Source organism: Dasypus novemcinctus, chromosome 1 (assembly GCF_030445035.2).
Source record: "Dasypus novemcinctus isolate mDasNov1 chromosome 1, mDasNov1.1.hap2, whole genome shotgun sequence".
NCBI classification, from domain to species: Eukaryota; Metazoa; Chordata; class Mammalia; order Cingulata; family Dasypodidae; genus Dasypus; species Dasypus novemcinctus.
This window is the reverse complement of record NC_080673.1, coordinates 46,982,630-46,999,062: the sequence shown is the minus strand read 5'-3', so window position 1 is coordinate 46,999,062 and position 16,433 is coordinate 46,982,630. Positions and strand designations below refer to the sequence as shown.

General features: G+C 39.0%; 1 protein-coding gene across 4 annotated transcripts in view; it reads right to left on the bottom strand.

Annotated features, from left to right (window-relative positions):
• Positions 1-16,433, bottom strand: part of TTC29 (tetratricopeptide repeat domain 29) — a 271,916-nt gene that overhangs the window by 220,826 nt on the left and 34,657 nt on the right. For 3 of the 4 annotated variants that reach the window (XM_058284999.2, XM_058284958.1, XM_058284978.1), the window contains exons 4-5: positions 9,169-9,392; positions 4,401-4,586 (exon numbers count right to left, since the gene is read on the bottom strand). In XM_058284999.2, the coding sequence (XP_058140982.1) occupies positions 4,401-4,586; positions 9,169-9,392 (410 nt within the window). The remainder of the gene's footprint in view (positions 1-4,400; positions 4,587-9,168; positions 9,393-16,433) is intronic. The other variant, XM_058285030.1, reaches the window with a different exon arrangement.

The window sequence follows — 16,433 nt, the reverse complement described above, 5'->3', positions numbered from 1 at the left end:
CTAATATTGAGCTGGCAGCAAAGGACTGGCAATAAGGTTGTGCCACATCATCTTGCTTTATGATGACCTGGCCCTGGATCAGACCAGACGAAGGGCTGCTGCTCCCCCAATCATGTCTCTTAAAATCCCCTTCTCTCCCAGAGTCTTATGTCTGGCCTTGCTAGACCTCTGTGTCTTGCCCTAGGATGACTGGGTCCCTGTCCTACTGATTCTGTGTCTGAGAACTTTCTCCAACACTCCACAACTTGGTGTGAGTACTTCTTGTCCATTCGTCCTATACGCACAGAAAAATCCTTACAGATAAAATCTTATAGGTAAGAGCTCAATTCTGAAAGCAGACATAGCCACTGATTTGCTGAAGAGTTTGTCAATCCATGACTACTCTATGCATGCCCCTCCACTGTACATTAGAAGGTATTGAACTGAAGAATAAGACTGCCAGCTCGTAAGTCAGTGGGATCCAGGCCACGTTGTATACAGGGACTTAAACCTATATACAATTGTATATGGGGGTTTAAGCCTGACTGCTATGGGAGACCCTGGCCAGGGGACTCTGGGTGAGGCAGCAGTCCCATATGTGCTCACTGGGCTGAACACTGCCCCTGACTGTTGCCACTTGCCCAGTCCCCTGTGACTATGGCTTTGACCCATGTTCCTGATTTGCTCTACACTTCCCTGAAGGTGCTGGAGCCCTGCCCTGGATGACAGCCTGCTTGGTTGGACCCTGACAACTTGCCCCATGTTGCCATCTGCCAGCTGATATCCTGTTTCAACCTGAATGGGCAGCACTGGAACCAGGATGCTGCCACCTGCCTCTGAGCACAGCTGCAGCCTAGATGTTGCCTGGTGCCTTCATCTGCTTGCTCGGAACAGTTAGGTCAGCTCTGGGTGAGCTAAACCACAGCCACCTCAGTGGGAACCCTGTGGCCAGGTGAGTCCCAACTCCACTCGTGTCACTAATTCTTGATATTTCTTGCTTAGTTTCCCCATGAAAATTCTGCCCCAGATTACAAAAGCTGCAGGGATGATTTTCAACATCATTAAGTACATCATACCCTCTAATTCAATCTCTAGAATTTTCATTCAGACTGACAGTCAATGTCATGTATAATTCATTAGATAATAAAGACTGGTTTCTAGGGTCCACGAACGATTTCAGGACATAGGAAAATATTTTAGATCGGACAAAAAAAAAAAAAGGTTCCAAAACAAAATAACACAATCTGAATTAAAAAATAATTCCAGAAGCAAAAATCATTCAAAATTGTTCATATCCAAACATCCTACTTATTATGGAATATGGGTCCGTTTTATCCTGATATAAGGTGGGGCATCGAAAAGTGAGCAAACCAAGGACCTGTGAGTGATATCTCAGAGCAGTCACACCCTGATCACCTTTCCCAAACTCATCTTCACTCTCAGCCTCCGTCTGTCTGCCACTAAAATGCTGTGAGCAACCACTATGTCTGGGGTTATTAGGCACTCTGATATTTGTTGAACGAGTGAATGAATAGATGAATGAGTAAGTGAAGGAAGCAAGGAATGCATCCTTCATTAGCAATGCATCCAGAGATTAAAACAATCAGGAATAAAATGTATAGAAAACTCAGAATACATTTATGATAGCTTACTGAAATATATTGGGGCTACTCTTCAATTTTCAGTAATATGGCCCTGACTTCTTTAACCCTTACTTTTACACATTATTTATCTTGTGGCTTCTGTCTGAAGATATAGTTAATAATCCTTTGATCTGCCACTGTAAGTGATAGACTTTGATGAACTCAATTATATAAATAAAATGAAACATTTAGTCTATTCTATCAGGGGTTATTTCTACAGTAGATAAAACAGAAGGGATAAATTATATTTTAGTATATAACATTCAGGAGTTTTCACAATTAGCACATTATGGAAGTAAAGCCATCCTTTGTTTAGAACAGTGGTTATAAGCGCAGGCTCTGAAGCCAGCTTACGGGTTAATACCAGCTCCACCAAAGAAACTGTGGCTTCTTTATGCCAGTTTCCTTATGTTAAAAAATGGGTATAAAAACTTTTTTAAAGGTTAAAGAAGTATTTTGCCTGTGAGGTGGGAATAATAAGTTTTTAAAATTTAAGCAAGAATTCTACTTCAAAGTTTATCTTGTTTTCAGTTTAAAAGAGAAAACTTTACTTCTACCAATAGACTAACATTTTAATAGCCACAGTTGTTAAAAGTTTAATCACTTCTCAAGTGCCAGTACTAATATGTTTTCAATGCATAATTATATAGTCAATCTCCTATAATCCCCATACTCAGAAATAATCACTGTCAATACTTTGGTATATGGTACAGATAAAATAAAAACATATTTTACAAATCATTTTAGTTTGTTTTTCCACTTAATGTATCATGAGCATTTTCTCAAATCAATAAATATTAGGAGTTTCCCATGCCTTTTATAATAAAATCCGAAGTCCTCACCTTAGACTACAAGACCTAAAGTGATAGAGTCTCAGGCTCCTGTCTAACCTTCCCTCTTTCCAGTTCTTACTTTGCTCACTGAGCTCCAGCCACACTGGCCTTCCTGTTGGTCCTTGAGCATCCTCAGCTTGCACTAGCCTCAGGGCCTTTGCACTAGCCATGTTGACTTCTCTCTGAGACCCCATTCCTCCAGATTTTCACAAAGTTCACTTCCTCACTTTATGTTTCTGCTCTGATATCGTTTTCTAAGCAGCTTTCCCTGAACACCTTACATAAAGTAGCGGCAACTGCCTATCCTCTTACCCTACTTTATCTTTCATCATAGCACTTACCAGAACTTAATATCATATTATATAACTATTTATTGCTAAAGTTAGTTTTTCCCAGTAGTATGTAAGTCCCATTAGGTCGAGATTTTGTCTACCTGTTTACTCTTTCATCCCCCTGGTACTTACTAGGTTCTGAATAAATATTTGTTGAATGAATGAATGAATGAATTTTGCTCTACTGTGTAATTTTGTGACTACTCAGAACTCTGTTGCATGGATGTTGCTTAACATATTTAACCAATCTCCTGTTTTGTGATATTATTAGTCGTACTGCAATGGACACACTTAAATACATTCTCTAAAATACTTTTTAATTGTTACTTCAGAGCTAAATTAGCATAGCCATTTCCTAACCATCCTCCCTTCCTTTTTCCCTCTTCCCAAAGGGTGCATCACAGTAACACATATTATAACACACTCCTTCCCTTGTTCTGAATGCATAGACTTATGTCCAAAGTGTGTTTATTTCCCATCACTGTACAGAAATAGACTTTCTACTTTAAACAGTTTTGCCTATCAGTTCCTCTAATTACACCTTAGTTTATGTTGTTCCCTCACACAGAACATATCCCTATTTATTTCCCTGCCTAAATCCCACCCATCTTTTAAATTCCAGGCCAGTCCTTATTGATGTCATGCTGACTTCCTTGAATCTAGTCCTTATGATCTTTCACTTTGAATTTTTCTGGCATTCCCTGTATCTATTACTCAAGGTGGCCCCTCACCACATTCCAGCCCCTGCCATCCTCTGAGCTATAATCTCATTAATCACACTTTCCTGAAGCACACCTTATCCCTTTTTCCCTCTTTCAAAGTTCTGAGAAGTGCTAGGCACAAAAATAAATATTTTTAAATTTAACTGTCATCAAAGACAATACTTTTGTGGAAAATTAGGCAGCTGTTTTGGAGGGAAGGAATGGCATTATCTTTAACAAAATATTTTCACTTTCCCATATATGTCCTTAGTATTTTACCCACCCACTGTCCCTCCATAAAGAATTTTAATTCTTAAATTCCTATATGCCATCCTTTTAAACCACCATGCAAAACACGTTTTTGACAATTTTTGTTGTTGCTTTAGACTTTGGCTTGTCTTAAGATATATTATTATGTATAAAGTTATATTGAAGGAAACATTTCTTCCAGAAATTAATGTAAAATCATGATGGGGTGGTGTCCAAATTATAGAAATAAATTTTAGTTTTTTTTTATTTTATAGGGGACGTTAACACTGGGAAAATCACGGTGCACCTTTCTTTTTTCCAAACATTTTCATACATGAAAAACCAAATGGAAATGGGCAGAGTGGTGTCTTATAAGGAGAAAAAATCACAATGGTGCTGTGGCCTGAGGGGTGTACGTGGAGGGAGGGAAAAGAGGCTTCCTGTCCGCGGGGACGCTGGGAACTCCGCTGGGCAGCCGAGAGGGAGACAGGACGGTAGGGAGTGCTGAGGCGGACTCCACAAGTCTTAATTCTTGGCTTTTTGACGGCCGTCATTGGTGTTCCTACGCTAAAGCCTCGAGTCTTTTCCTCGACCTGCTTTTCTGGCGGTCTGTTCTGGGGATTCTCCCAAGCACCCGGGGCAGCCTGGCAAACACCCACTCACCGTCTTCCTCATAGAGAAGGCCCATGTGCGCCTGCGCTTCGGCTTCTTTCTTCCCACCGTCAATTTTGATCAGTTGAGCAATCTTAAAACATCGTTCATAAAAGTGATTCCTTACCCACTTGTCTTCAGGATTATTGAAGTAACAGGCCAGAGCATACAAGTTATTATATACATCTTCAAAGTATTCTTCAAAGAGAGAAAAAAATTATAAACTACATTAGAAAAATGCCTCGTGGCAAATCCTTTCGAAGGGCAAACCAGTATATAGTGACATTTCTTTTCTTTTTCCTTAAAGGTAAAAAAATTATATTAGATTTTAATATAATCTAAGTACAAAATTAAATTAATGTATTTTAACTGTGAAAATAATTACAACAATAAAGGATGTTCAGAAGAGTAAAGCAAAATCTTTTCAAAACTTAGAACGTGATAGTGATTGACATGCTATTATGTGAGAGCACTAGGCTTTATATAAAACAGAGGACGGCATAATACCTATACCAAACATGTGCTCAGTTCTTCTGGAAGAAACGTGTACTTGGTATCCTTAAGTACTCTTCCCAATGGAGGTTTGAAAAGTATTTATGGATTCCAGAGAGAAAACAACATTTCTTAACTATGGCAAAAAGATGATGTACATGAAGAAAGCATAGAGGAAATGGAAATACCAAAGTATTGCCATGCAGAAGGAAAAAGAAATCATGGGGCTGATATATAAGAAATGATGATCAAGATGACCCTATAAATTTTAAACACTAAGTTCCAGCAATGTTATGAAACAGTGGATTTATGTGCTTTTGTTTTTACAAGTATTTCATTTTGTTGAAAATGCATAAATCTTAATTGTCTCTCTCACTCCGACAGTTGCTAGTTTATTAAATAAACCTTTTGCACACTTTTTCTAAAGTGGCATCTGACTTATATGTACATTAATAAGTGTGTCAATATAGTGCTGAATAAGTCTTGAAATAGTAAATTTGAACAAAATGTTTGTGTTAGTAAATTGTGTCTTGGTCTTGTAAACACTACTCTAATAATGAATATGAACAAGTTAATAATCTTTAGGCCTTTTTGCATTCACACTGAAGATACAGATGTGAATATGAATTGGCTTCTGGGTTCCCCTTCCAAGGACTTTTTATAACAATTACTATCTGTTAGAATTCAATGATATGAACCACTCACTACAATCAGAAAAGTCATCCCATATGTTTCTGTAAGGATTACAATTATGAAAAATATTTATATTTTGCCCACTGTTATCATTAAAACCAAGCAGTTCAGAAAAATGAAACATGGGCCAGTAAAAAAATGTAGCTTTTAAGAGCTGTATATGTCATTGTGATATTTCAAAAAAAATTTCTAAAAGCAATGCCATTCCTCTACATACACTTCTTTCATAATTCCAAGGAAAATTTAAATTTCTTTCAAAATAAATGTTGTACTTAGAAAATAAAGTAGAAAAAAAGTTTCCCCATTTCTAAAGGAAGTGGGGAATTTTAGAGATCTATTCTATTTTTTTAAGGGCACTCAAGATAGGAACAGCTTAGGTTTAAAAGAGAGGAACCCGAGTTATATATTTAAAATTAATACTCATACCTCAGAACTAACTGCTCCTTGTGCTTTATCTTTCCATTCTGAATTTTCTACCTTTTATAAACTAAGCACTAAATTCTGTTTTGTACTATTTTATATTCTTTGTCACATTTACTGATTAGAGAGTTATTATTTTTATAAGACTGTTAAGTAAAACATTTCATAAACTCCATTAACTTAAAAAAGAAGGTATATAAAGAACTTTAAAAAATGTGTGTGGTCCTGAAATAATTTTTTATATCTTTCGGTATATAATAGAAAAATAATAGAAAAATATAGAAAAATATTCTATAATAGAAAATATTCTTAATAGAAAAATATTCCCCAATTTTTTTTAAAATTTAGGATAAGTTATATTAGCTGTCAAGATTCCATATTTAAAGGCTACTTGTCAGAGATGCTATATTTCTATGGGGAAAAAATGAGTATTTTTCAGTGTATTAAATAAAACGGAATTCAAGTATTGAATCTTTGGACAATTTATCTCTCTATATATATTATTTTAGCATTTTAGGAAGTTTCCTCCTTGCTTTTAGACTACTTCCTTGTATTGTCAGCAGGTATATTCAATAAGATGAAAACTGATTTTATTGTTGGGTTATTATTTAGACGACTGTTCCTTATTATTATGCTTTTTAAAAAAGAAGATTCTGTGATCAAATACAATTTGTAAATGCTCTTACTAATTTCCCTTTTCCAGTGACCACAATATGAAGCTACATGTTAAAAGCCTTGCTGAGTCCTGCAATAAACCATCCTGTTTAAATCCAACATTAATTCACCTGGTGTTTCCCAAATCTATTTCACCAGACAACTATTTTTGCTTTGGTTTGCATAAAACCTATAAATATCGTGTGGAATTATGTTTAAGTAGAACATACTTTGGGTGTCTAAACAAATGCTTTTGGGGAAAAGAATTGCTGCTCAACCCTTGACAATAACTTAAAGTTCAGAATAAATAATGTTTACATTATCTATTGATTCATTTACCCATTGCCATTATTGCCATTTCTTCCCCAGCCTCATGGGACTTAAGGCCCTAATCATGTTACAAATGGTACAGAGATGATTCTCACCAATGGGTAATATAAGAAACTTGTCAGGGCACAGAAACACTTTAAAAAATGGAAAACAATCCAAAAAGAAATGACTGGCTTACTTTAAACACTTCTTTGCTATAGAACAGCAAGAGATGTTCTGTAAAATAATTCAAATAACTCTGGGTTACTGCTCTGTAAGTCTCAAGAGACTGAAGTGACCCCAGATGACTATTGTTAGTGCCATAGCTTTGATTAAATGAACTTCATTGTGACCTTGGAGTGATGGTCTTTTCAATGAGAAGAAATGAGAATTCTCAGAGATTTGTTATTTCAGGATAATTGTCTCGGGTTCCATGACCATAGGGGATGGAATCTTGAAAAACTATGAACAGATCTCTATATTCTAGAATAAAATATATAGATATGGGTTTTAAGATTTAACATTAATTTAAGTTTAATAACAACACTGAATGCATACATCAAATTTTCTGGGACATTCCTAATTCAACTTGCGATTTTTTCCCCAATAAAGCTCATGTGTTAAATATGGAAAAATTAAATGGCTATAAAAATAATTTTTAAAAGACCACTCAAAAATGTTTAATTTCCTTCAACTAAAATATTTCCAATAATATTTTTGCAATAACTTAAAATTCTGTATTTCAATGAGGCAAAACCACTGCACCTTGTATGACAGAATAAACCCTACAGAAGTTATACTGAGAGAAGACAATTTTGCCCCATTTAACAAAAGAAACCTTAGTTACTATGAATATGATAAACCATTTAATGAAGAAAATATTTCCTTTCCTTACTTATATCATGTCTGTAAGACTTCAGTGCTTATAAAGCTTGGACTTTGTTAATGTCTTTGGAATTAAGGAAACATTTTATTTTGTATGTATAGATATTTTCATAAAAGATTATAAATTTAAAATGTTTTTTACCTTAAAATTCACTATTTAACACATTAAGTTTCTTTATAATTAGAAAATGCTTTATGTCAAGTTGGCACATATTTATGACCCATGATATATCTGACTCATATTTATGCTACTCAAATGAAAGTCTCTATTTAATGCACTTGGTGAATATCGCAAAATTCTACTTAAAAAAATGACTAAAGGGCAAAATTTATTTTGACTAATTCTACTTTCAGGTCACAACCTGTTGGGAAATATTTATCAGCCACACTGTAGAGGCTAAAAGGCTTCTGTTGTCCCTCCTGTGCTGTTTCCAAGTTCCCAGCAACTTTCCCCATTGTAGTATTGAGTAACAAAAATTTGCCTAATACTCTATTTTCCATAGAAAGGCCTGGAATAAAATATACACATCATCATGTTAGGGACTAAGTGCCTCTTTTTAAGTCCTATGGTATTTCATACAAAAATTGAAGAAAAAGTAATTTAGAACACCAAATTTATATTTCCTTTCTTTCCTTGCTTATATAAAATGTCCAATTCCTAATATACAATTGAGAAATACTTATGACAATACCAATAAAATTATAATAGCAGTTACAATATTTTCAACAGTACTTCAAACATACATTAACTTTCTGGAATATTTTAGAATACAAAAATTTACCATAATGGTGACATGGAAAATGCATAATTAATGATTGTACTTACAACTGTGAATTGAAGGCTATTCATCTTTTCACTATTCACTAATATGAACTCTCAGTCAAATCTGTAGGACTTCTTGATTAAACCTTTCAAGCCCATTATGTAAAGGCAAGAAAATCAGTATGATTATCAAGTTATGGTATTCTTTGAAACTATCTCTTCAGTTAAAGTCAATATTCAGAGGACATATAAAGACAAATTATGAAAAAAATTATAATTAAGGGAATGAAAGATTTCAATACATTGGGAAGTTATGGATGTATTATTAGGTGCTATGCATTGGCTTAGAATGACATCACCAGGATGTTCCTCCCACCCTTATGTATGGCAGCCTTGTAATCCAGCACTCCCCATCTTAATTCCACAAGGATGCCTGGTTCACTAGGTTGTACTGTGCTAAATTGCCTTCATGTTTCAAAGTCACACACAAAACAATCTGGAATCTTCCCTCAGATGCCCGCTTCTCGGGCTCCTGCTGCACTCAGCCACAGTCCCTCCACTTACTATTTCTTTCAGCAGTCTCAGCCCTGGTCAGGTAACGGTAGAAGTGATCCAGCTTTTCGGGCTGCTCTTCCAGTGGTCTCTGCTGCCAGAAGACCGACCGAACTCTCGCAGCTTCCCTCAGGGCATCCCACTCCTCCATTAGGGCAAAGAGCTCCGTGAAGGACTTATGAAAACCCTCTCGCAGCATGTCCACACAGATGTTCTTCTTGTATGAGTTTCTGTAACTGGGAATAAGAATCAGAACACTTGAAGCTTCAATTTAGTCCCTTAAATCCGTGCCATGTTTTTATATTCTAACAATTAAAGGTTAAAATGGCACAAGCCTTTTTCCCCGTCTGTGAAAGTACTGAAAGCTATCAAAAGATATTTGCCTCTAATATACAACATCAAGTTTGTGAAAGATGCCAGGAATTATCAAAATACAGTAATTTCAATGGAAGTACATTATCGATATATAAGTTCCAGGGCTGAGTTCTCCTTGAGTATGCAAATAGCCCCATCCCACCCCCAAGAAAAGTCAATAAGCCAAGGAAAAATAAAACAGGCATTTAATATCATAACAATGTACTCTATTAAGTGGTAAGTGGCTTCACTGTATGCTATGGTGGTCTATTCATTCATTCATGGAGAAAATTTATTGAAACCTATTACTAAGTATATTTTTATTTTCAGTTAAGATTAAGTTAATGATTTGTTAGGTTTATCATTCACTTGTAATTCAATAATAAATCATATGCAAAGAGATAAAGCCTGATAAAGGAAATATTCCATTCATTAATACAACAAATAGCTATTGAGTTTCCTACTAAGTACTAGGTATTATTCTGGATCAAAGAGATTCAATGACCTTGTGAAGTCTGCATTCTAGTGAAGGAACATAACCACTAAGTAAATTAAGTTACAAATAAGTAAATAAACTGTAAACAAATAATTTCAGATGATGAAAATTGCTATATAGGAAATAGCAGGGTTAAGGGGTAACAGCTGGGTAGTGGCTATCATTCCACTAAAAAAGCAATCAAAGGCCAAATGATAGAGCTAATTACAATTTTTACTTAAATCACAGGAGACAATTTTATCAACTGGCTTGACGTGATCCCATAGGCAATAAAAAGTCTCGTATGGAATGTGCGGCGGCTTGCTCAGTCAGTAGAGGTGGGGTCTGGCTGCGGACAAGGGGTCGGTCCAGCTCTGGACGAGGGGTCGGTCCCGCTTGGGACGAGGGGTCGGTCCCACTTGGGACGAGGGGTCGGTCCGGCAGCAGACGAGGGATCGGTCTCACAAGGGGTTGCGCGGTTCGGCTGACGGGGTCGCCCGGAGAAGCCGGCGACGAAGGGGTCGCCCGGAGAAGCCGGCGACGAAGGGGACAAGGGAGGCCAGGCCCTTGTCGGGGGCTCTCAGGACTGGAGGGCGCACACAGAAAAACTACCGCGGAGACAAGGTAAACACGCAAGTCCACTTTATTGAGGGAGAGGCAACAGTTTTATAGGGGCTGGGGAAGGCTGATTGGTCGAAGCCACGCCCTGTTCTGATTGGTTGCCGGCAAAAGGTCAGTGGGAGGTACTGGACGGGGGAGGGGTGGTGATTAGGGATTGGCTGTCGCTGTTGCTGGGGGAAGGGGCAGGATTTAGGGATTGGTGGCTGCTGTTGCTGGGGTGGAGGGCAGACTGGATTTTTCCGCCCACGCCTGGCTGTTGCTGCTGTCGGGGGAGGGGAAAAGGGCAGACTGGATTTTTCCACCCACGCCTGGCTGTTGCTGCTGTCGGGGGAGGGGAAAAGGGCAGACTGGAATTTTCCGCCCTGCGCCTGCGCAGGGAGAAGGAAGAAGAAGCGTGCCGCCCCACAGGCATCAGGTGGCGCCATCCGGGAGGAGGGGCGGCCGCGGAAGCATGGCTGCCGAGAAGGGGAGACCCGAGGGCACTCTGCGCCCATGCCGAGCTCCCTTCAGGGGTGGCGGTGAGTCCGACCAGCCACCCTATTATGGGGGCAGCGGCTTGGCCTGCCGCGGCTGCTCCCCCGCCAGGCCAGCAAACCACACTTCAGCCCGAGGGGTGACCGCAGAATGGACATAGCACTCAACTTAGCCCACTAGAGTTTAAGCCCAATTTTACCTAACTTCCCTGAATCTCAGTTATTCTCATGTATAAAATGTTTATATCAATAATTGCTCTACTTACCCCACAGGATTCTTTGAAGAACCAAATGAAATTAGGTATGCGAAAATATTTCGGGGAAAAGGGAAACCTGCTCTACTGGTTCTCAACTCCTGACTCTGCATTAAAATCATTGAGAGAAGAAACAAATGAAGAAACAAAAGAAAAAAAAATGCTTCAACCCCATTCTCCAAGAATTGCTCTTTCAACAGCTTAGGTATAGAACAAACCACACAGTGAGTGGTGAGGAGGGGAGTGGTGAGATAGGAATTCGGAGAAAAAGGTGGAGCCGGGATTAGGCAGAGACCTAAAAGCCAGGAGTGGTGTCAAAGCTAGGAGAGGTGTAGAGCCACTGGAGAGTCTGAGTCAGGGAAGGGCCTGATGAGACTGCATTTTTTAAAAAATTTCTCTCCTCCTCCCTCCACCTCCCCCAGTTGTCTACTCTCTGTGTCCATTTGCTGTGTGTTCTTCTGTGACCGCTTCTATCCTTATCAGCAGCACCAGGAATCTGTGTTTCTTTTTGTTGCGTCATCTTGCTGTGTCAGCTCTCCATGTGTGCGGCACCATTCCTGGGCAGGCTGCACTTGCTTTCGCGCTGGGCGGTTCTCCTTACGGGGCGCAGTCCTTGTGCGTGGGGCTCCCCTACGCGGGGGACACCCCTGCATGGTAGGGCACTAATTGTGCGCATCAGCACTGCGCATGGGCCAGCTCCACACAGGTCAAGGAGGCCTGGGGTTTGAACCGCGGACCTCCCATGTGGTAGATGGACACCCTATCCATTGCGCCAGATTCGCTTCCCACAGACTGCATTTTAAGTAAGATTGCCTGAAAGGAGTGTCCCAGCTGAGCTGCCACCCTCCCCCATCTGGCCGCCACAGAAAGGGTACCTATTGCTGCACAAATTGTCCCTAGGAGAAGAAATCACATTCCTAGGCTAAAAGGTCAAAAAGCATCAACTAGTATGAGACCAAAATTACTTGAAATGGGGAAGCGAAAACAACCGGGTTTTGCGTGTTTGTTCCTGCCCTCCAATCGAGGTGGAGAAGAATACAGAGCGGAGGCAGTGAGACGCTGTTAAGAGTTCTGTCCGCTCTTCCCTTCACTCTAGTCAAATCCCAGAAGAGACCAGGGCATAGAACAAGAGTCAACAAGTGAAATCCAGTGGGATTTAAGAGTAGAAAACACTTGTGTCCTGCTTCCCATCTGGGATTCTTGAAAGTGCGAGGATTACCTATAGCTCCTTGTCCTCCCACCCTGCCACAAAGGCATGGAAAGGCAGCAGAAGTCGCTGCACGAGTTTCTCTCTATAGGAGGATCAGAACCAGTCCCTCTCATTCCCCATAGCCCCTGGATGGTAGGGGAGGAGTGCCATAAATTTCCAGTGTGCTCCATGGAAAGAGAGAGCTGGCCTGTCTACCACAACATCACCTGGCCACAGCAAGGGGGTGCATGCTGCAAGACTGATGCGTGCTCTGCCCACTGGGGGTGGAAGGAGGACTCAGCGGCAACTCTGAGAATGAGCAGCAATGGAGAGCCATTGAGGGGTCAGGCAGCATGCTTCCAGGACAGGTAGAAAAAGGATGGATCGAGTGCACCAGATGTGGACACCTGTCTAGGACCCCGTAGGCTGGGAATGCATTCAGCTGTAAGTCAGAGAAAACATGCCACACAGTGCCTTTAAATACAGAGGTTTATGTTTCTCACAGCCCAAGATGCCTAAAGGGAGGGGCTGCTGGTCTTGGTTCAGTGGCCTGGCAAGTTCAAGGTCCCTGTCTCTGTGATCGTCCTGTTCCCTCTTGCTTGTTCCCCTGCTGGTTGCTAGAGAGCTGCTACAGCTCCACACATCATGGACACATTCCAGGCAAGAAGAAAGAGGATAGGAAGGACTAGCTGTCTCTTTCCCTGTTACTGAGGGGGAAAAAAAGCATTCCTGGAACTCCTAGAGGATTTTCACTTTGGTCCCATTGCTGTAAGTCAGTCTGGAAAATCAAATATCCTATTTGCTCCTGGGTACATTACTAAACCAAGTTAGGTTAGTAAAGATGGGGAAATGGATATCGGATGAGCAAAGACCAGGTCTATCTTAAGGCCCTAGATCAATATCTGATAATAAATGCTGATTACCGCCTCCCCCCCCCCAGGTTGTCAGCCAAAATGCAGGATGCTCAGTTAAATTTGAATTTCAGATAACAAACAAATTATTTAAGTATATGGCCCAAATATTGCTTGGGCATACTTAGACAAAAAGAAAATTCACTGTTTATTTAAAACTCAAATTTAACTGTACAGTCTGTATTTTTCTTTGTTAAATCTGGTAGCTCTTGCCACATCCTCCATCCCTACTCCCTGCCAGTGATATGCAGTTTCTCTGTAGGAAAATAGGGTGATAGGAAGAAGTTTTAGAATCTTTGAATAACCTGAGAAATCACTGAATTGGACTGACTACAAGATTGGATTTTTCCACTAGGAAGGATCAAAGCTCAGGGCCAGAAATTAAAATTAAGTTATAAAATAATAAAGACTTTCAATTTAGCACCCATGAGTTTGTGACTGAAATTCACACCTGGTCCAACAGAATGGATGAGAAGTAAATCTGGAAGCAGGGAGAACAGATGGGAGACTCTGATATTAACGTAAAGAAGAGGCAAGGGGAGCTGTGACTGGGGTAAAGGCAGTGAGGATGAAGAGAAGTACATGGATTCAAAACAAATTTAGGAGTTAAAAATACTGATTTATTGGTGATTAAGTGGAAAGAGAAGAGCTAGGAAGAAAACTAGGCTTTTGGATTGGGTAATTGGTAATTGGTAATTTATTGAAGGGGGGAATACAAAAGGATAAGCAGCTTTGGGGAAAGATGATGAATTATATCAGATAATTTGAGTTGAGGAGCCCAGGTGGTCATCCAAGTGGTGTCCCAGATGATAGGTTAAGGATGGCAGGGGGAAGTATAGAAGGAGAGGGTGGACAAGATGTTGGAAATGCATTCATGCTTCAAAAAAGCGCTGCTACCTTTATGTGTTTATGCATTGGCTACTAGTATGTTTTCCTATGAATGAAGAAAGCACGCTGGGGCAAAAATAAAGTGCCTGATAAATAAATAAAAATTAAAACTCTAACTTTAGATAATAATAATAAACACTAGATAGGAAGTCAGGAGGTTGCCGCAGTTCAAATCCAACAGGGACAGAAATGCAGAAAATCACTCTCTGGGGCTTGCTTTTCTCACCTGGAATATAACAGTGTTTTTTGTTGAAACTGGCCCATCCAGCCTCTAGTTCCACTCCTACAGGTGACAGCACTCCCATATGCTTTTGGAAATTCCGTCTCACATTGACTGTAGTCTTGGTGGGACCGGAAGTCAAAGATTCCCTAGTCAAGGGGTGGGTTAGTGCAAATTAAGCCAAATGGCCTGTCTCCCAGGCTCTTGACTCTTGAGGCAAGATAACACAAGAGTGTAGAAGGCTATCAGAGCACAATCAATCTAGCAGCTGTGTCCTGACCAAACTCTTAAGGAGCTCTTGCTACCTAGATCCCTGGAAAGATCCTGGGTCTTGTCCTGTTCTTAAGGGCTAGGTTCTCTACTAAATTCAGCAAGTTACCTGATATACCTTCCAGTAAATTTTTTTCCACTTAATCAGAATCAGTTTTTTCTGCCTGTGACTAAAGAACACAGATTCAGAAGGGATTGGACTAAGTTATTTCCAAGACATCTTTCAGTCCCCAAACATCTGATAAATAACTAACTTCAATTTTTAAAATTTCTAGTAAATTTTTAAAAGAGAATATTCTTTGGGGGAGAGATTCCAAATAGAAATGTATTTAAATATACATATATAACTATGTTGATATTCTCTCTACTTTATATACACATATGACATCATGGCCTATGTAAGTCTCATTACTAACACCTGATAGCAAGATAGAGCAATCATAGCAATTTACTAAAAATTTTCTATTTTAACTTCCATAATCAATTTGATTTGTTTCTTTTATTCAGAATACTCTTCATGTATCAAAATGAACTGAGTGCATGCAAATGAAAATTCATGTCAATTTCCACTATTGCATTTGGATTTCTCAGGTTTATATTTCATAGCAAAGAACTATAGGCAAACTTCATTTGCATTATGGTAAGAGATATTTTTTTAAAAAACACAGTAGAAATACAAACAGAATTCAAATTCCTTATTTTATTTGTCATCCTATTTGGACAAGGAGTTTTTAGGATTTGGTTCATTTATAAATGAAAACATGAATATTAGTTTAAATTAAAATATATTGTTTTTAAGTATCAGAAGAAGAAAAAAGGGTTAAAGAGATTGAGAATTCTGGTGAAATTTATGGGGAGAGCTATTTATTTATGGAATTTGAGGAGAACTGTCCTGGCAGAAAATATGCCTTTTGCAGAAGTACAAGTTGTGATATCCACGGACATGCTGGACATCTATGAATCTGCATTCCAAGGAAATAAAATTTAACACTTGAAAATCTTTCCTACTGCAGAAAACAGAGGCTGCAGGGGAATAAGGGTGCAACTGGAGAAAAATGGTGTTAAGAATAGAATGCAGTGGTCATGCACTTCATATGGGTTTTATTACCATTTTACCATTTTAATGCATTATTCCACGGAGATTCTGTGTAGCTATTTTGAATTTACATCAAAATTTCTCTAAAAATTTGAGATAAAAAAATCCATAAACTGACAGAAAGTAACACTAAATAATATGACATAACTCAATAGAAACTGAATGTGTGGAGCTGCTGAAAAATGGGAGTGGCTGTTAAACAGCCACGGAGATATTAAATCATTTTAAAATTCTGCCTTAAACTATTTTGAATAGCTGCTATTTATAGAGCACCTACAATGTGTCAGGCAATGTGTAGACATCATTTCTAACCCACACAATAACTCTACAAAGTACTACTTCCATTTTTACAGATAAAGAAACTGTCTTTCGTGAGGTTGTGACTTGCCCAAAGCTGTACAAGCTAATAAGCGGCAAAATTGGAATTCACACACAGGTTTCTCTGGCTGCAAACCCACCACATTGCCTCCTACTATATCAAATATTGTTGATTTTTCTTCTCCGTTTCCTCCTCCACACACTTTTC